This window comes from Jaculus jaculus, assembly GCF_020740685.1.
Source record: "Jaculus jaculus isolate mJacJac1 chromosome Y unlocalized genomic scaffold, mJacJac1.mat.Y.cur SUPER_Y_unloc_2, whole genome shotgun sequence".
NCBI lineage: Eukaryota > Metazoa > Chordata > Mammalia > Rodentia > Dipodidae > Jaculus > Jaculus jaculus.
Genome location: NW_025423387.1, coordinates 1,981,402 through 2,001,143, shown reverse-complemented (window position 1 = coordinate 2,001,143; position 19,742 = coordinate 1,981,402). Strand labels below are relative to the sequence as shown.

At 52.5% G+C, this 19,742-nt stretch overlaps 1 protein-coding gene across 1 annotated transcript in view; it reads right to left on the bottom strand.

Annotated features, from left to right (window-relative positions):
* The window catches only part of LOC123457176 (deleted in lung and esophageal cancer protein 1-like), a 130,226-nt gene that overhangs the window by 658 nt on the left and 109,826 nt on the right, over window positions 1–19,742 (bottom strand). Inside the window, 14 exon segments of the mRNA XM_045141182.1 lie at window positions 3,929–4,117; window positions 4,276–4,360; window positions 4,558–4,652; window positions 5,217–5,342; window positions 5,433–5,549; window positions 5,637–5,838; window positions 8,981–9,055; window positions 9,542–9,661; window positions 13,463–13,613; window positions 15,443–15,513; window positions 16,878–17,069; window positions 17,568–17,695; window positions 18,584–18,694; window positions 19,463–19,616. Coding sequence (XP_044997117.1) covers window positions 3,929–4,117; window positions 4,276–4,360; window positions 4,558–4,652; window positions 5,217–5,342; window positions 5,433–5,549; window positions 5,637–5,838; window positions 8,981–9,055; window positions 9,542–9,661; window positions 13,463–13,613; window positions 15,443–15,513; window positions 16,878–17,069; window positions 17,568–17,695; window positions 18,584–18,694; window positions 19,463–19,616 — 1,816 coding nt within the window.

The window sequence follows — 19,742 nt, the reverse complement described above, 5'->3', positions numbered from 1 at the left end:
GTGAGGACACGGAGACGACTGTTTCCACGCAGTGTGGCCTGGGCTGAGGTGAGGCCCATGGGCTGAGGAAGGACTCTGTTTTTACGCTGAGGGTGTGACAGCCGGCGGGGGTCTGAGGCATGGGATGTCCAAGCCAGCTTTTCTTCCCACAGGACCACTCTGGCCACCGTGGAGAGGTGGGCTAAGGCTGCACGTGGGGTCTGAGGAAAACAGGGTGGGGCTTGGGCTCCCGAGCCCCAGAGACAGTGCCCCATAGCTCATCAGACTTAGGCCAGTCTGGGCATGTTCAGGTGGTGGGCCATAGACTACATCAGAATCAACTGGAGGCGGATTCCTGGGACCCAGCCCTGACCCTCACCTGTCTGGAAGTGGGGCTTGGGAGCTTGCACTTGTCACCAGCGTTTTTTAAGGCTGTTGGTATATTGTCAAGGTTGGAAACCACTGGTGTGTGTGTTGCGATGGGGAGAAGTGGGAGGTACTGGAAGATGGGGTGGACATCTGCATGGCTTGGTGGCTGGTCACCGAGAGGGGTTTAGGATGCGGAGGGTAGAGCTCTGGTTTGGGCAAGAGTGAGGGATGGTCGCTGAGATAAAATGCCACTATACAGAGGAGAGGAGGCACAAGGGCTGGGATGTGGCTCAGCAGTTAAATGTGCTTTCTTGCAAAGCCTGCTAGTCTGTGTTCAATTCCCCAGTGCCCACATGAAGCCAGCTGCACATAGAGAGGATGCTGTGAGCAGGACAGGAGCTCAAGGGAAATGGGTAATTTGGATCAGGTGTTGCCAGATGCCTAGGTACTTTGTGCACCCTCAGGGTGAGATGCAAGGCCATTGTGTGATGCCCATTATCTGGGAACCTTTGGGTCTTCACAGAGCCAACAGGGACATTTATCTTTCAGAACTTGGAATACATCACTCCAATCCCTTCTGGCTTTTAAAGTTTGTGTTGAGTAATCTGCTGTGATCCTGATGGGCTTGCCTTTGTAGGTAACTTGATTTTTCTCTCTAACTGCTTTCAATATTTTTCTTTGGTTTGTATGTTTGGCGCTTTATTTATAATATGGTGAGGAGAGGTTCTTTCCAGGTTTTGTCTGGTTGGTGTTCTAAAGGATTCCTGTATTTGCACTGGCACCTCTTTCCCAATTTAGGGGATGTTTTCTTCTATGATTTTGTTGAAAATGCCTACTATGCCTTTGGAGTGAAATTCTTCTCCTTCTACTATACCCTGAATTCTTATGTTTGATCTTTCATAGTGTCCCAAATATCTTGAAATTCCCACTCATACTTTCCTCTTAGTTTGTCTTTCTCTTTGTTGGACTGTATTAGATATGCCACCTGGTCGTCTAGTTTAGATATTCTGTTTTCTCCTTCATCCGTTCTACTGGTGAGATTTTCTACAGAGTTTTTTTTTTTAATTTCATTAACTGTGTTCTTCATTGCTAGTAATTCTAACTGGTTTTTCTATATTATTTCTATTTCCTTATTTATGTCTTGTATTGACCTCTTTATTTCATTAAATTGGTGTCCTGTGTCTTCTTTGATTCCTTTGATTTCCTATTTGATTTCTTCTTTGAGCATATTTATAATCATTCTTTTGAAATCTTTCTCAGGCATTTCCTCTAACTCATTCTCACTGGAGGTCATTTCTGATGCATTAATACTTTTTGGTGGATTTATATTGTCTTGATTTTTGGTGTTTCTTGTGTTATAATGTATATTTTTTGCATCCTGGATTAATTTAATGTTTGGATTTTCTAGTTAGCTGCAGTATTATTAGGTGTATCAATCAATCTGATGTTATAGATCTTCAGGGTAGGAGCTTAAGGTGCTAGGCATGGCTCTCAAGACTCTCAAAGTATCTACAAAAATGAACCTAGGTTTTGGGTTTGCCTGTTATGAGAGTATTCAAGTAGGCTAAGAGGAACAAAATACAGGCAGATTCTAAAATTTAACTAAACAATGTACTCATTCATGAAAACCAGCACAGAGTATTTATGCAAGAGTAGGTATTATGACAACCAGATCCTTTCACAAAGTCACTGTCCCTTAGGGTGTGTGGTGCCTCACAACCTTAATCCTGTCAACAAGGAGATTAAGATTTCTTGTCTGTTGAGGGTTCCAAGTCAGCTTGTGACCAAGTGGGACCCTTCCCTAATGTATAACAGAAGAGGAAACAAAGCTGCTATAAATCAAGACACAACAAATAACAAGCCCAAAATATAGCTTATTCAAGAATGGAAAATCCGACCATCCATCAGATTTAACCTATAATTTATCCTGATATGGAAGGTGCAATTAGGACTTCCAATTCAAGCCTATATACCAGGCTTATTTGGCAGGTGTAATCCCAGTTACCTTTTGGGATGATTTTGGTCTCAGTTATGCTGCGCTCCTGCTTGGGTTCCTCTTTGGTGCACTGTGGGTAGGCTGGCTGGGTCGTTAGATTGCTGCTCTGGTCACCAGTGCTGGGTGCTGTGATCTCCCTTCCCCTGGTGCTTGCTGGCTGTTGTACTGGCAGTGGGGGAGGGGAGGCTGTGGATGGTGGCTCTAGTTCTCTCGCTGGTCCACGTGATCCTCTTCCTTGTGATCTGCTCCTGTTGCTCACTGCGGTTCTCCACGTTTCTTGAGTGTGCCAAGAGCTCCGGTGTGAGTGGAAAATCCCCTCACCTGGCTCTTCCTATGGCTCAAGCCGAGCCTGGCAGCTGTGGCCCGCAGACCTGGTACTGCTGCTGCTGGAGCCGCTGTTGCCTGCCTGTGTGGGCTCTGGATGCTCTGGATCTCTCCTACTTCTCTGCTGCCATTTTAATTTCTTATATACCTCACTTCTTAGTAGAAGAGTGTATTTTGCTGGGTTTTTTTCTTTTTGGTTTTTTTCTCCCCTAGGCTGCTTTGGTGTGGTTCCTACACCACCATCTTAACCAGAAGTCCTCCAGGGGCACTTAAATGCCTGGTCTAGTGGAATAGGACCTGGTTGAACTCTGGGCCCTTCCTCTCTTTTAGCTGTCTGAAGGAGGGTACCCAGAGTGGTCAAGGGCGCTCCTGCCATCGTCTGTGATCCGTGATTGGCCCCCCTGACCTCCACGAGAAGGTCCTGGAGAGCTCCATCAGCCAGCACACATTGCATGCTCATTGAACTGGCAATGAAAGACCCATCTGGAAACACGTGGCTGCTCACTGAGGCCCCAGAGGTGGGCAAGCTGACCCCAGAATGTGCAGTGCAAGTGCGCCGCCCCGCTGGAGCGCTGAAGCCATCGGCAGACAGGGAGGCCAGCAAGGGGGGAAAGGGCCTGCGGGGCAGGAGAGGCCCACTGCCTGCCCAGCGGTTCTTGGTGAACACGTGCTTGCCCAGCAGCTGCCATGTAGGAAGGGCTGTGCACACACCCGCCTCCACCAGGCCCGCGGCCCATCCCCATGTCAGGCGCCTCAGGACAAAAGGAAGTGGCAGCTGATGGCTGGCAGTGAGGCCCTGGCATTTCCAGGACAAGCCCACCTCTGAAACCCGGGCTCCCGTGATTGCTGTTAGAAGAGGGTGAGTCAGCCTGGGTCCTGGAACGCCTTGCATTTGTGGTGATTTAGCCAGGGGTGTCCCGGAGGCAGGGCGCTAACCCTTAAGCAAGGGGATGTAAGAAAGGAGAGTCAGGTGTGCAGTAGAGGTATGCTCATGGGTATCCTCTGACCTCTACCGGGGCACTGATGTTGGGGACATCACACACACACACACACACACAGAACATGTGGCAGTGTTTCTGGAACACATATGGGTATGTGAACTACATCTGTTTTGTCATTCCAGGTATGAGCCAGGAAGGCCTGTGGGCGGAAAGTCGCAAGTCTGTTTGCACCTGGGTGAGACATGTGAGCAGGGTGTGCGGGTGTGTGACCTGAACGCCCGTGAGCAAGCGGGGCACGGGGGCCGCGGGCTGCACTGACCAGCATGTTCTCCTGGGAGCCAAGCGCCAGCTCCTCCTCACTCTTCCGCCGGCTGGCTCTGCGGCCCCGGCTGGCAGCCCCGTGTCGAGATGCAGAGAAGGGCTTGGAGACCAGAAGCCGGAAGTAGTGTGGGATTTCCGTGTTGTTGATCAGTTTCAGGTGGCGGGTGGTGAGCAGCTCGCTGGGCACCTAGCAGCCACAGAGGCTGGAGACTGCAGTGACGCATGGGCTCCCCCGCCCCTCAGGCCCATGGCTCTGGGGAGGGGGCCCAGATTATGCCCCAGAAAGGTCAAGGGTCCATCCGAGGCCCACGTCAGTCGGCAGGGCTGCAGTGGCAGCATACTTACCCCGCAGCAGGGCTGACTGGGGATGAGGTCGCTGGCCTGGCACCGGAATTCCAAGTAGCCACTGCTATCCAGCTCTACACTTAGCCTGCCGCGTGACAGGTACTGCTGGGCAGCAAGACACCTGGGCTCCCTATCTGCCCTTCCCTGCACCCTGGTTCCTGGTAGTGTTTCTCTGCTCATTCCTTCTCTCTCCTATCCCTGACCTTATCTGGCCACCCCGGTGACACTGAGCTTGCTCCCATAGCAGGGATGGACGGGGACAGGGCAGCCCAGCTGACTCACTGCGCACACCGCACGTGTCCATGCAGGTCTAGTCTCAGGGGACCCACGTCGAAGTCCTGCAGACGTTGCCTCCGGCCTGGAATCTCCCTTTCTGCCTGCAGAGTCCAATCCACCACCGCTATCACTGGTGGTCCTGTTAGGTGGGGATGGGCTCCCAAGATGGAGTCCCCATGGTCAGCAAAATGCTGAAGGAGGCATGGGGAAGTGGGCTGCCCACAGTCTTCAAGACATTACCTGGTCATTATCTCCTCCTTGCCTAACAATGCCCCAGGTCATGGTTTCCTGCCCCCTTATCTCCTATATCACCTGGTCAGTGGTCTGGTGTCACGCCCTGGCTATTTTAAATGGTCAATGTCATGATCTCCCTACAGCAACCTTTCTATTCAACCTAACAAACAAGTTCTTTTTCCTTCCTCACCTTCCCCCAACTGAACAACCCAGACCTGAAAACTCAGGTGGGCTGTGCTCCGCTCTCTCCTCCCATGAGGCAGCCCGCAACTCCGGCCCCAGTAAACAGCTTTTTCCTTGCCTCACAGTGGTCCTGCGTGGTCTTTGGTCATTCACAAACCCTATAGGTCCCTGGGCCAAGTAGGCGCTGGGACACCCAGGGGAGAGAGATGGTGACCATGGTTCCCCACCTATCAGGATGGGCTGCTCACCACTCTGTCCAAGCTCATGAAGCCCAGGGCGTAGCCGGTGCACACCGCCTTGTCCAGGACAGTGGGGCCAAGCACCGTGGGCATGAAGGAGACGCAGATGGTGCTGTTGCCTCCAGCTGGGACCACCTGGCACGGACACACTTGTCTCAGCCTTGACCAGTGCCCACCCACAGGCTGGGGCAGCTCTGTGAGAGCACCCAGCCCTGCCCGACTCACCACTTGCTTGGGGCTGATGTGGTATGGGCAGTCAGAGGGCACCCCCTCATGCCCCTGCAGGATAACTGAGATGATGTGTCCTTGTGCCTTGTTGCTGGTAGTGGAGCTCTCCTCCATCTAACACCAAGGAGTCACTGAGGCTCACGCAGACCACGCCTCATTGGACCAAGAGGCCAGGCCACCTCACCCCACTCCCCTGCTCACCAAAGAAGGGGTTGTCTGGCTGGATTCTGATCTGTCGAAGGGGCTTGCGGATGACAGTATGCTGGCCTCTGGGGACTCAGGGCACACGAGCTCATTTCCAGCATGGTCCCGCAGTGGGAAGTGTGGCCCGTAAAACACCAGCAGCTCTAACAGCCGGTCATCCCTGTCTTCTGGAACATAGGTCTGCCAGTCCAGGCGATGTCTGCAAAATACAAGGGGTGGAGAATAAGGTGAAGATGGGGGCCCACCCCTGGTGACACACCTCCTCCATCCAGGCTGCACCCCTGCAAAGGCCCAACAACCTTCCCAAAGTGTCACCAGCTGTGGAGCAAGGACTCGAAGCACATGAGCCTCTGGGGAGCATCCTGTTCACAAACCACCCCGATTCCAAGGCTGGCTTCTCCCGAGACAGCGGGCTCAGTGGCAAGGTGCAGAGCACAAGCCTGACATTTTTAGCTGCATTGGTAACCCCGAGAAGATGCATCCATTGGGGAGACTGAGACTCCTGAGCTACTGACTCTGCAGACAGTAAGTGTGGCGTAGTCTGCTGTCTCCTCCATCTCCAGTAGTTTTGCATTAATTATGTTTTGCCTGTTCTATTGCTCCATGCACTTGCACATTGGGTCTTCTCATTCTGAACTGTAGAGTTCTTCTTTGGCTCCCTTAGTTTAATACTGCTGACTTTAAAGTCCACCTTGTGGGTCTGGAGAGATGGTTTAGTGGTTAAGGTGCTTGCCTACAAAGCCTAAGGAACCAGGTTCAATTCCCCAGAACCCATGTAAGCCAAATGCACAACATGGTCCTGTGTATCTGGAGTTTGTTTGCAGTGGTTGGAGGCCCTGGTATGCCCTCTCTCTCTCTCTCTCTCTCTCATAAATAAATGAATAAATAATGAAATAAAAGTTCACCTTGCCTTATGTTAATATTATAATATTAATGAGGATACAATATTAATATTACCCTAGTGGATCCCTTCATTACTGGTATTCGGCTTTCATCTCTACTGTGACGTAAACACTGGGCAGCTGAACTTGTTCCTTTTGTGTATGTGTGCGTGTTTGTGCATGTGTGTGTGTGTGTGTGCATGTGTGTGGAGGCCACAGGAAACTGGGTGTTATTCTCAGTAATATAGTGCACATCTTTTGAGACAGGGTCTCTCATTGGCCTAGAGTTCACCAAGTAAGCCAGACTGGCTGCCCAGTGAAATCCATGCACCCCCCCTGTCCTGGCCACCCTGGCACTTGGATTATAAGTGCATGTCACCACACTCAGCATTTTACGTGGTAACTGGGGATTGAACTCAGGTCCATGTGTTTGCAAGGCAAACACTTGAACCACTTGATCCACTGACAGTCTCAGCCCAGCAGCTTAACTTTTGCAAAACCTAAGTTGGGTTAGAAAGATGGCTCAGCTGTTAAAGTGCTTGCCGTACGAGCATGAGGACCTGAACTCGGATCCCCGGGGTCCACACGGGCAGCTGGCCGTGGCTCCGAGGCAGCAAAGACAGGACGGTCCCAGCATCCCACTGGCTAGCAAGTCTAACTGAGTCAGTGAGCTCCAGGTTCAGTTTTATTCTCAAAGAATGAAAAGTAGATCAAGGAAGATACCTGCTGTCTGTCAGTCTCTGGCCTCCACATGCACACAGGTCCACATGCATCTGCACACATGTGATCTCACACACATGAACACGCATACACATAGGCAAAAGGAAAGCTCAAACACATTTTCTCTGGGCTTTTTGTCTTGCTTTGTAGTTCCAGGGACTGAATGTAGGGCCTTGCTCACTCTAGACAAGTGCTCAACCCTGAGCTGTCTCCTGGTCCTTCTTTCACCTCTCATTTTGAGGCTGGTCTCACTAAATTGCCCAGGCTGGTCTTGAACTCATCCAGGTAAGTCTTGAACTGTGATCATCCTGCCTTGTTCTCCCAAGTAACTGGGATTACAGGCCTACATCACCTGTCCAGTTGCTCTCTTTCTTTATCTCTCTCTCTCTCTCTCTCTTTTTGTTTTTGTTCTCTATCTTTTAATAGGAAGTCAGTCCAGTCCACATAGTTTTTTCATCTTATTTATGATTTATTCCAATTTGTCATTTACTTTTCTACTTCCTTTTTTTTTTTTTTTTGAGGTAGGGTTTCACTCTGGTCCAGCAATTCTCCTACCTCTGCCTCCGAAGTGCTGGGATTAAAGGCATTCACCACCATGCCTGGCTCTTCTTCCTTTTTTTGAGAGCTTCCTTAAAATATTTTTATTTATAAGCTGGGCATGGTGGCGCAGCTGGTGACATTTTGGGAAGGTTGTTGGGCCTTTGCGGGGTGCAGCCTGGATGGAGGAGGTGTGTCACTGGGGATGGGCCTGGCGGTTCCTTAGCCCAGACCCCTGCCAGCTCTTCTTCCTCCTTCCTTCCTGCTGCTCTGCGAGTGGGTGAGTCAGCTTTCTGCTCCTGCCCTGAGACATGCCCCCAAACTGTAAGCAGAAGAAAACCCTTTCCCTGGGGCTGGCGAGCTGGCTCGGCGGTGAAGGCACCTGCCTGCCAAGCCTACCTGGGCTCTATTCCCCCGTATCTATGTAAAGCCACATGCTCCAAGCGGCACGTGTGTCTGCAGTGTGTTTGCAGTGCTGGAGGTCCTGGTGCAAACACACTGTCTGTTCCTCTCCTCTCTCCCTCTCTCTCTCTCTCTCTCTGCAAATAAATAAGTAAATAAAATAAACCCTTTCCTTCTATAAGCTGCTTCTGGTCAGGTGTTTTGTTCCAGCAACGATAAGGTCACTGCTACAGCATTCCTCTTTTCTGAATGTCTACATCTTTCTGTGACTTTACCACACATCCTTCCTGTCCTCACTGCTTGGCCCTCTCCCCCCAGTTCAGCCTGAGTGGCTCCTGCAGGGAAGAGAGGTTATCCCCGGAGCTTCCGCTCGCACACTGGCCCGCTGCACGGGGCACACTGCTGTCAGGGTGGGTGTCCCGAGCGAGCACAGCCCCTGCTGTTCTGTTCCCTTAGTGTCTCCAGCCCCCACACAACTGGCCTGTAGCTCAGGGAATGCTGACTGGAGGCATGAGAAAAGTGACCCTGTGGACATGTCTGTTCCAAAGTACAGTGACCCTGGTGACAGCAGGGCTCTGGGACCCCACTGATCTTGGCAGAGCCAAGGTTAGGCAAAGACCCATCTTCAGGGACAGAGGTGGCTCTGACAACCTGGACTGGCAGGGTTACCTCTCTACCTGGGCCTTCAGGCCTCCCTCGGGAGCCACAGGCCACCTGAAAGCCACAGTCCTGGTCATGGGCGTCTCTGAGCCCCATCTTCCTCTCTTCCAGGCCCTCCATCCCGATGAGTGCGTGAGCGACTCACCACAGGGGCTCGAGTTATACAGGCGGAGGGTTCTGGAGACGGTGTCTCCTCCGGAGACCTGGGTCCCAAACCTGGAGGGAGAGAGGCCAGATCCATGCAGCATTCACCTTACAGGCAGGGAGATTTCTGAGGGGAGCATGGGACAGTGAGGCACCAGTGGTCTGTTGTCACCCTAGTTACACCAAGACCCAGGGCTTCAGGCCTTCCCCAGACAGTGCCAGGTAAACCGTCACCTTGTTCCCCACCCCCGTCTCCCAAGCTGCACTGGTCGGGTGGGTCCAGGCTCATTCGTGTCAACATGCCCATGTCTGGTGCCACCTTGGACCACTTTCTGCCCCCCCCCCCAAACTCCTCACAGATAGTCAAATGGTGGAGGGTGGTGGCCATGTCCCCTGATGCTTCTTTCAGGGATGTGCCACCCTGGAACTTCCTTTTATAAAGGTGGCACCAGAGGGAACCTGTGTCAGCTGGGAAGCCAAGAGCTGGCATAAGCAACCCAGGCTGGAGGGTGGAGGGCTTCAGGGGCGCATGGAGGAGGACAGGCTGAAGGTGAGTACCTGATCATAGGCTCCTTCTGGTACAGGTGAGCCATGGAGTGGATGTTCCTCACAGTGCTGACAGGGCATCCCACCACTGCCATGTGCACTGGGATGACCATCAGCGGCAGGTCGCCCACCCGCGCACACCAGCCTCTGGTCACCGGCCGCTGTGGCAACCCCTCCGTGCCAGGCCTCCCCGTGTCCAGCCAGCCCAGCATCTCCGCAGCTTGCTCCCAGCTAAGCCCAGTGTTGGGCCCTGAAAGGCCCAGGCGTGGGGTCTAGTGGAACTTCCTGAGCCTAGCTAAAGTTTGGCGACCTGTCTCTGGCCAGCCAGGACTCAGCAAGATGCCTAATGGCTTCTGGCCTGCCACCTCCGCGGCAATTGTAATTACCATTTCAATAGTTACAGTTTACTACTGGCCCTTACCTCCTTACCACCCCCATCCTAAAATCCCCGCCTTCGTCCGCAACATGATATAGGCAGCTGCTCATAGCAATAAAGCGAGTTCCTGCCTCGAAAAGACTCCCGACTCAGTGTGGTTTTTCTCCAGTAGCCAGGAGAGGTCTGAGTCCTCCAACGCTCATCTTCCTCCTTGACCCCTTGGGAGGAACCAGCAGGCCTGGTCCTTCCCTCAGCACTACCTGCCCCCGCCAGTGGAGCCCAGCAGCCCAGCATCACCGCCAATTCCCACTTTCCCGCACAGACATCTCAACCCTGGGCTGCCTTACCCCAGCCCCTCCCCGGATGTTTTTGTTCTCTGCCCTGCACCCCCCCCCACCCCCCCGCCAGCCACCTCCAGTGATGCGCCAGCCTCAAGCCTCTGGTCCCTGATAGCTCCTTTGATCAGTTCTGGTATTGTGGTGGTTTGATTCAGGTGTCCCCATAAACTTAAGTATTCTGGGTGCTAAGTCCCCAACTGAAGGCAATGTGGGAATTAATGCCTCCTTGGAGTCAGTCTATTGCTGGGATTATGGGTGTTATAGCCAGCTTCCTCTTGCCAGTGTGTGGCACACTCTCCTGTTGCTGCCGTCCACCCGATGTTGGCAAGGGGTGATGTCTACCCTCTGCTCATGCCATCGTTTCCCCTGCCATTGTGGAGCTTCCCCTCGAGTCTGTAAGCCAAAATAAACCCTTTTACCCACAAGCTGCTCTTGGTCAGGTGATTTCTGGCAGCAATGTGAACCTGACTGCTGTAGGCATTGTCTCCTCTTTTTGGGGGGCATGTGCGTGTAGAAGGCATGTGGTGTGGTGCAGATGTGGCAAGCGTATGCACGGTGTGTGCCCATGTATGCAGAGGCGCACGCATGTGGAGGCCCGCGGACAAGCAGAGTGTCCTCTGCGCCTTCCACCCTGTCTCCTTGAGTCAATTGAGCTGCCAGTGTTTGTCAGTGAGACAACCTGATCAGGGAGCCCAGCAAGTCTCCCATCTGCCCACCCTCTGCCCACTAGAGGACGAGGGCTGCAGCAGCTGCGTGTGGCCACGTGCAGATTCTGACGTGGGGGTGGAGGTGTGCTTCTCAGGCCTCGCGCTAGCCTGGCGAGGGCTCTTCCCCTCTGAGCCCCTTCCCAGTGACAGACTTCCATATACTCCACATGGAAAGAGCTTTATGCTAATTAAATGTAATAAATGCTCATCTATTTAGGAACATCATAAGTAATCTTGTAATCCTACCCCCAAGCAGGGCCTGCTGTCACATTTATTTATTTATTCATGTATGTTGAGACAGGTTCTCATGTGGTCCAGGATGGCCTTGAACTCACTAGATAGCTGAGGATGACTTTGAACCCTGGGACTACAGATGTGCCTCAACATCTGGCACTGTTGCCATTTTAGTGTGCAGCCCTACACCCTTCCTTCCTGTCTAACAGACTTGAGCGGTCACTCTCTCTCTTTTGCTTGTGTTTTTGAGGTAAGGTTTCACTCTAGTCCAGGCTGACCTGGAACTCACTAAGTAGTTTCAGGGTGGCCTCGAACTCATGGCGATCCTCCTACCTCTGTCTCCCGAGTGATGGGATTAAAGGCGTGCGCCACCACACCCAGCCTCTTTTTTCTTTTCTTAGCAACATAGAGAACTTTACTATATAAGGCTTAGCGGGCGTGCCCAGCCTGTGGTCCATGGGCCACATGCCTTCCAGGACAGCCATGCATGTGGCCCAAAACATTTGTGGGTGACAGCCTCGTGTCACGTTGTCAAAAGGTTGGACACCCCTGGTTGGTAGCGTTGTAGGTGGGCTTTAGGGGCCCCCACTGCAGGTGTGCAGCCTGATAGTGCTGTCCGCCCTCAGTGATGAGCCCGGATCTTCACACTGTTTCCTCTGTGACGAGCAACGCTGGCATGAAAATGCAGCATGGTGGGGGGTCATTGATCCACTCACACTGCTTCCAGGAGCTGCGTAGCCATCACCATCCCCCACCGCCAGGCTCAGGAGTACCCTCTCCACCAACCTGGATTTATTTGTTTTCAGGCAGAGAGGAGAGAGAGAGACAGAGAGGAGAGAAGATCGGTGGGTGCACCAGGGCCTCGAGCCATGGCAAACGACCCCCACTTTGTGCGTCTGGCTTTTCTTGGAACTGGGGAAGACAGCCTGGGTTACTGGGCTTTGCAGGCACGCACCTTAACCCCTGAGCCATGTCTCCAGGCCCTCACCAATTCTTAAAGACCTTGTTGATCTGTCAAAGCCAGGGTCTCATGATTAGTTGACTCAGCATTCCCTCCATCACTAGAGATGCTGACAGAGCTGTGTGTTTCTTGGCCACATGGGCTGCTGTTCTTTGGGTCACCTACTCAAGCCTTTTTCCCTTTGAGGTCAAGGACTTGTCATAGATACTATAAATAGTCTAAAGTGTTGATGGGGGAGGGTATTACCATGGGATATTTTTTATAATCGTGGAAAATGTTAATAAAAATTGAGAAAAAATAAATTAAAAAATTAAAAAAAAAAAGAAAAGTCTACACAGATGGCCTCTGGGTGCCCTGGCCTTGTTTTATCCTTATAAAATTCTGTTAGGAGACACAAAAATAAATAAATAAATAAATAAATAAATAAATAAGTAGATAAGTAAATAAATAAATAAATAAAATAAAAATAAAAAGTGAAGGGCTGGAGAGATGGCTTAGCGGTTAAGCGCTTGCCTGTGAAGCCTAAGGACCCCGGTTCAAGGCTCGGTTCCCCAGGTCCCACGTTAGCCAGATGCACAAGGGGGCGCACGCATCTGGAGTTCGTTTGCAGAGGCTGGAAGCCCTGGTGCGCCCATTCTCTCTGTCTCCCTCTATCTGTCTTTCTCTCTGTGTCTGTCACTCTCAAATTAAAATAAAATAAAATAAAATAAAAAAATAAAATAAAAGTGAAGAAAAATAGTCTAAAGTGAGTATCTACTATAGCTAACAAGTTCGGTTTACTAAATCATTCACAAAGACCTATGTTAAACAGAGTAGGGTCTCATGTGCACATGTCATTGATCTGCAGTAAGCCACGAGCTCCTTGCTGGCACCATCTGCTGTTTTATTCCACACCATGTTTATAGTGGGGCTCCGTGTGTGCTGAGTGAAGGAGTGAACAGGGAGCAGAGAGGAAATGACCAGATGCACGGAGGGCTGAGCGAGGCCGAGAGTGGGAGGCTGTCCCCGGCCCTCAGCTCCTTTCCCTCTCTCCATATCTGACCTGGCCAGCAGCTCACAACTTCCTGCCCTCCTCCCTGTGGCCCCAGCTCGGCACCACATGGTGGGGTGTAAGCAAAGTGGAGAGGGCTCCACAGCTCCTGAGGAACCCTCCTGCCTGAACCATGTCAGTTTTGACCCCAGAGGCTACAACAGATGCAAATGCCCACCCAGACATCGGCGAGCATCACTTCGCAATGTGGTGAGCTTTGGGAGGCTGAGGGCTGAGGCTGGTGGAGAGGCGACCAGAGGACGTGTGCCCACTTGTGTACCCTTACCGTGCATAGGAGGTTGTCCCAGTACTTGCCCCACATGTTGGCACAGCCTGTGATGCCAATGCTCAACTTCTGGTAGGCTCTCAGCACACCCTGGGAAACGTGAGGGAAGAAAGCAGCTCCCTTCTTGTGAGCTAACATGCTGTCCATAAAATCTAGGAGAGAACCAGGAATGGAGGCTCAGAGCTGGGCCTGAGGATGGCATCTGTGCAGTCAGCTTCGCGTCGCTGGGATGAACCCACAGACCAAGCACAGTTAGGGAGCAAGGGATCTTTACTGACGCTTACAGACCCAGGGGAAGTTCCCTAATGGCATAAGAACCTGGCCCACTTTCACAGGTCCATGCAGAGAGAAAACCCACCACCATCGCTATAAGCTGGACCCTGGGATCCACCCACAGTGACACCTCCACCAGCCAGGCAGCTGGAGAGCTAAGTTACCAGCTTTAATAAACTACTGAATATACCAAAAAAAAAAAGTGTAAAAAGAATCCAGGCATGGTGGCACACACCTTTAATCCTAGTATTTGGGAGACAGAGGTAGGTGGATCATCATGAGTTCGAGGCCAGCCTGAGACTACATAGTAAATTCCAGGTCAGCCTGGGCTACAGCGAGACCCTACCTTGAATCCCCCCCCCCCACAAAACAAACAAACAAACCAACAACCACCACCACCAGCACAAAACTCCTGAATGTATTAGGAGACAGCCATTCAAACCACCACAAGGTCTAAACCCTCAGGGTGTTGGCAAAGCACTGGTCCTTGGTGAGCCACCAGCTTCTCTTTAGTTAAGTGGCCATCTCAGGCCAGTTTCCATGGCCCTGCCTGGCTAGCCTGTCCCCGTGCACTGCCTTCTCTAATGAGCTGCCACTTGTTCAAATCAAACCCGTGCCTCAGCCCTGGCAGGGAAAGGGGGCTCATCACAGAGACAGCATGGGTCATCTGGGGGCCTCAATGAGGACAGAGAGGAGCCCTTGGTCCCAGTGAGGGTGCTGGTCCACATTCTCAGAAGGCCGTGGGAAACACAGCTCTGTGGCTGGGGAGACGGTTCCATCAGTAAAGTGCTTGTCCTGCGAGGCACGAGGGCCCAAGTTCACATTCCTTGCAGCCATGTGAAAACCAGGCATGGCAGGACAGGCCTGTAATCCCACTACTGGGGAGGTAGAGACAAGAGGGCCCCAGGAACTTGCCGACTAGCTAGCCTAGCCAAATCAGTGAGCTCCAGGCTTGATGACAGATTCTGTCCTTAAAAAAATTAAAATGGGAGGGAATGACCACGGGATCTTGTTTACAATTATGGAAGTTGTTAATAAAAATATTGTAAAAATTAAAATGGGACTGGAGAGGTGGGTCAGTGGTTAAAGGCGCTTGCTTGCAAAGCCTGATGATGGTGGCCTGGGTTGGATTCCTCAAAACCCATGTGAAGCCAGATGCACAAAGTGGAATCTGTGTCTGGAGTTTGTAGTGGCAAGAGACTCTGGCCTACCCATTCTCCCTCTCCCTCTCCTGCTCTGCTTGCAAATAAATAAATAAATAATATTTGTTAAAAAGTTTAACTGGAGGGCTGGAGAGATGACTTAGTGGTTAAGGTGTTTGCTTGCAAAGTCAAAGGACCCAGGTTCGATTCCCCAGGACCCACATAAGCCAGATTCACAAGGTGGTGCATGAGTCTGGAGTTCGTTTGCAGTGGCTGGAAGAAGCCCTGGCGCACCCATTCTCTCTCTCTCTCCCTTTCTCTCACTCTCTAATAAATAAAAAAAAAATAACATATTTAAAAAGTTAAATCATAGAGAATTGAGGAAGACACCCCATGTTGGCCTTGGGTCTCCATAGGCATGTGCATGCACGTACATTTATACCTACACGCACATATCCACACGCATATGGACACACATACACATGCTCGCATGCCACACACATGTCTGCATGCAAACAGCGCTGGCCATGGCCCCAGGCTCAGCAGCCACACTCCGTGTCCCTTACCCAGGTGCTCTTTCTTGGCCAAGTGCTTCTTGATGTGTGCTGACTTTAGCAGGGCCGGCGGCATGTCGGGGCTTCACCAACGGACATGGAAAACAGTACCAGAGTAGCTGAGTCCTCCCATGTCCCAAGCTATGCTAGTAATATGTAGGCTGGTGCCCAGCAGGGGTGGGTGACCTTGCCTGCCCTACCCGGGGAAGCTTGCAGGTCCTCCCTTGACCTCATATTCTAGCTCGTTCCCGCTGAGCTCCTACCCTCCCCACTAGCCCCCAGCCGCCCTGAAGTTATAAGTACTGCCCCCCCGTGAAGTGGAAATCGAGGTGGGCTCTGTGTCAGGGATCCCTTCCCCAGGGCCCTGATGCTCATATCAAACTCAGACTCGCGTCCCCAACTCTTGGCCAGCATTTTGTCATAGGCCTATTTCCAGCACCTCGGGGCTATGCTAATGGCTAGAGTAGAAAGCTAATGACTGAGAGAACTTCTGGGGCTTCCCCACAGACACACAGTGGGTTTTAGGTCGGGCTTCCCTGTGTAGGTTAGATGGTGACTGTCACACTGTACACTGGTACATGGGCTCCAGTAGGGGAAACAGTCTACATTATAGATTTTGCCATCTTCTGTCATATAAGTATTTTTACCCTGGCTAATTTCAAGTTATTGTTTTGCAAAAATCTTAAATATTTTTTAAATTTTATTTTATTTTATTATTTTGTTTTTTAAATTTTTATTAATATTTTCCATGATTATAAAAAAATATCCCATGGTAATTCACTCCCTCCCCCCCCACACTTTTCCCTTTGAAATTCCATTCTAAAATCTTAAATATTTAATAATCATATTTTATGACCCAGTACTAGCTGGTTTGACACAAACCACAAAGAGAGAGAAAGACAGGAAAAGAAAGTGAGAGAAAGAGCCAGACTGAGAGACAGAGAGAGAGAGAGAGAGAGAGAGAGAGGAAACTGACAAGCACACCCCAGGCGCTCCAGGTTCCAGCTTGGCCACAGTGCCTCTGATTTCTACTGTATCCATGTGACAGCTCTTCCCCGCCTCGCCCTTCTGTCCGTCACTTCAAATCTGTGACCCCGTGTCCAGGGCAGTCCCTGTTCCCAAGCCTCACTCCACACCACCGCCTGCAGTTCCCTCTGTCTATGTAGGAAATGGCTCCCGCATCCACCCGCCCCCCTTGCTTGCTCTCAGGAGCCTCTCACCTGGGAGGCCAGGCTAAGAAGGGGCCGGCATCTCCACAGACCCAACTGTGGATCTGTGGGGGGGATCTGCGAGGTGGGTAACAAGAGCCATCTCCTTACATCTACCTGTGACTCCCTCTCTTGCACCAACAAGCCTCTGACCACCCAAGCCACAGAGGCCCAACAGGGTAACCTCCCCCGCCATGGCCACATGCACACTGGAAAACCCCCCCGATGGAGACACTTACAGGCTGGTCTTGTTGCTCAGGCTGCTTTGGGGGCTCCCGAAGTACTCAAACATGAGAGTGAAAGGGGTCTCTATCGGGGAGCAATTAGTCAGGATGAGTTGGTGGGTCACACAGGTCCTCAGAGGTACCTTCGAGCCAAAGTCCAGGCAAAGCTCCTTGGCGTGGCCTGGCCAATGCTGTGTGCTGGAAACACTGTCCCCAGCCCATGGATGCTATGTTACCTGCCACCCTTGGTCCTGCTCAGAGAACCACCCTGGGTGGGGTATGGGTCCTATCCAGAAACCCCACCTCATGGAGCCTGCCCTTCCTGCCAGCTCACACTGGCAAGAGAGGCCACCAACTACAGAAAGCCCTGGTGAGGTCAAACTCGCATGTCTCTCAGTTGCTGGGGTCCTGTATGAAAAACCCACAGCCTGTTGCCTGTTATCTCTTACCTGCCTGGACAGCATGCCTCCAAGTACTGGGGAAGGGTCACACAGAGGTGTCAGGTAGAGAGGGGGCTCTGCTCCCCCAGGTGGAAAGACCTTACGACAGTCCTGCGGCTTTCTCCTAACTGTATGAGTCAGCTGGGGGCTGTTGGGCAATGCCACTTCTCTGTGTGGCTGCCCCCACCCTGGGCTCACCTATCAGAGCCTTCCACAGAGATGGCAATGCCACTTCTCTGTGTGGCTGCCCGCACCCTGAGCTCACCTATCAGAGCCCTCCACAGAGATGGCAATGGTCACTTGCAGCCCCTGAGGCTTCCCAGAGATGCCCAGGACCAGTGGCTCCTCCATGCCTGTCACGTGACAAGGAAGGACTAGATCGGTCAGTTCTTCCTACAAGAAAGGCGCGGCAAGGATTCAGATGCTGGGTTGGGATCTCAGAAGATCTAGCCAGATTGTCCTCCACTGCTCTGACTGCGTCAACACGAAGGCCTTAGCGGCTACCCAGGCTCCACTCTGAGGAACAGTATCTGTGGTCAGCCACCTGCTGGGATACACGAAGCCCCCCACCCCGCCCCGGATCCAGAAACCTGGCCCTTCCTCCAGGTTCCTGGCTGCCGGAGTCCACCTCGCCTGCCTGAGCGTGCCCCCCGGGAGGAAGATGCCTCAAAACAACCTCTGGAAAGCAGGGTGTGCTCTCCGATGAGGGAGGGGAGGTCTGCTGTGCACAGGACTGCAGCCCAGGCTAAGGGCAAGCGTGCTCACCACCCGCCAGGAACTGTCGGCCAGGAACTGTGTCTGCGTGCGGCTTCACACCCCTCTCTCCTCCCAGAAACAGCAGACCGGGACAGCCGGCAACCCCGGGTACGAAGCATGTTCCACCCTGACGGCGCGTCTCTGGGCTGCTCCAAGGAGAAGCTGAGGCCCTGGGAAGACCCGGCCACCTGTTGGCTTCCCCCAGAAGCACCCAGCACAGTGCCTGCTCCAAGCAGCCCTGAATCTCTGGCAAGCTGAATAGCTGGACTCCCTGTGGCCCCAGGCAGTGGCCGGAGAAGGTTAGCACTGGTGGCAGAGTGGGCTTACTCCAAGTTCTCGGGACCTGTGTTCCTAAACAGTAGGTCTAGATTGAATGAGGACCTCAAAACCCCAATGTAGGAACTCCTTTTCCTCCTCGTGAGAAACAGGAGTGGGGGCTGAGGTAGTTTTCCTGGGAATAATTCACAGGCACCAACGGTTGGCAGGATGCCTTCCCAGTCACTGGGTCCCCACAGTTTTACTCACCTGGGTGTGGGCAGTCAACTCCAAGTGTATGTGGCGCTCTTCGTTGGGGCCCAACAGGCCATGTATGGGGGAGACTGTCACTGTACACAAGGCTGCTTGGGTCCCCAGGAGCTGCCAGACACAGGAGTGGGCCTGTTGTCTCACGCGGGGCTCCCCAGGTCCACCCGAAGTGCTCACTGGAGGCTGGCAGACTGGGACCCGCAGCAAAATGGCCAGGCTGTGTACTTCTAGGAATAAATCTTCCCTCCCAACCCTGGTCACCTGCGGGGGTGCCTGGGACTGAAATGCTGCTTGGGAAGCCTCAGAGCTACCCGGCTCCAAGGCCGCTGCTTCTGAGATGCACAGGGGTGTGGCTCCATCTCCCATGATGCTCTGAGACTCGGCCAACCACAGGGGCACTGCCACAACTAAGCTTCCAGCAGCTTCCTGGACCAGTGATGGGATACACTGGCTAAGAGGCTCTGGCTGTGTTCACCAGGAACCCCTTCATAGCAGCGCCATGAACTGTTGGATCAGCTGTGCTGCTGTTTTGTATTTTTTTTTTTAATTTTTAATTTTGAGAGAGAGAATGGGCGCGCCAGGGCCTTCAGCCACTGAGAACTAACTCCAGACACGTGCGCCCCTTGTGCACACGTGCGATGCTATGCGCTTGTGTCGCTGTGCGTCTGGCTACATGGGACCTGGAGATGTGAACATGAGTTAAGGCAAGCACCTTAACCGCTAAGCCATCTCTCCAGCCCTTGTGTTGCTGTTTTGAGGAGCCAAGCCTTTCTGTGCTATGGCTAGATGGACAGGCTGTGGAAGGGAGGCTGAGCCCGTGTTGTGCAGAGAAGCGCCCCAGGAGCGTCCGGGGCTGCCCCACCGTGGGGGCTCACTCACCTTGCCCCAGTGGAACCGGGAGAGCAGGAGCGTCCCATTGGTGAGTGTAACGGTGGACTTCACGGGCACGCCGGTGTAGAGGTCACTCAGCTCCACATGGCTGCTCTGCAGGTAGACATAGGGCCGCTGCACCTCGGCATACACGGGAACGTAGCTGGGACACAAATAGATGTGTGACACACAGACCAAAAAAGAAGTAAAGCTACCTCAATTTGCAAGTGGCATGAAGGTGCAGGCCACAACGCACCCCGCCACACAGGCGCCACCTCCCTCTCTCTCT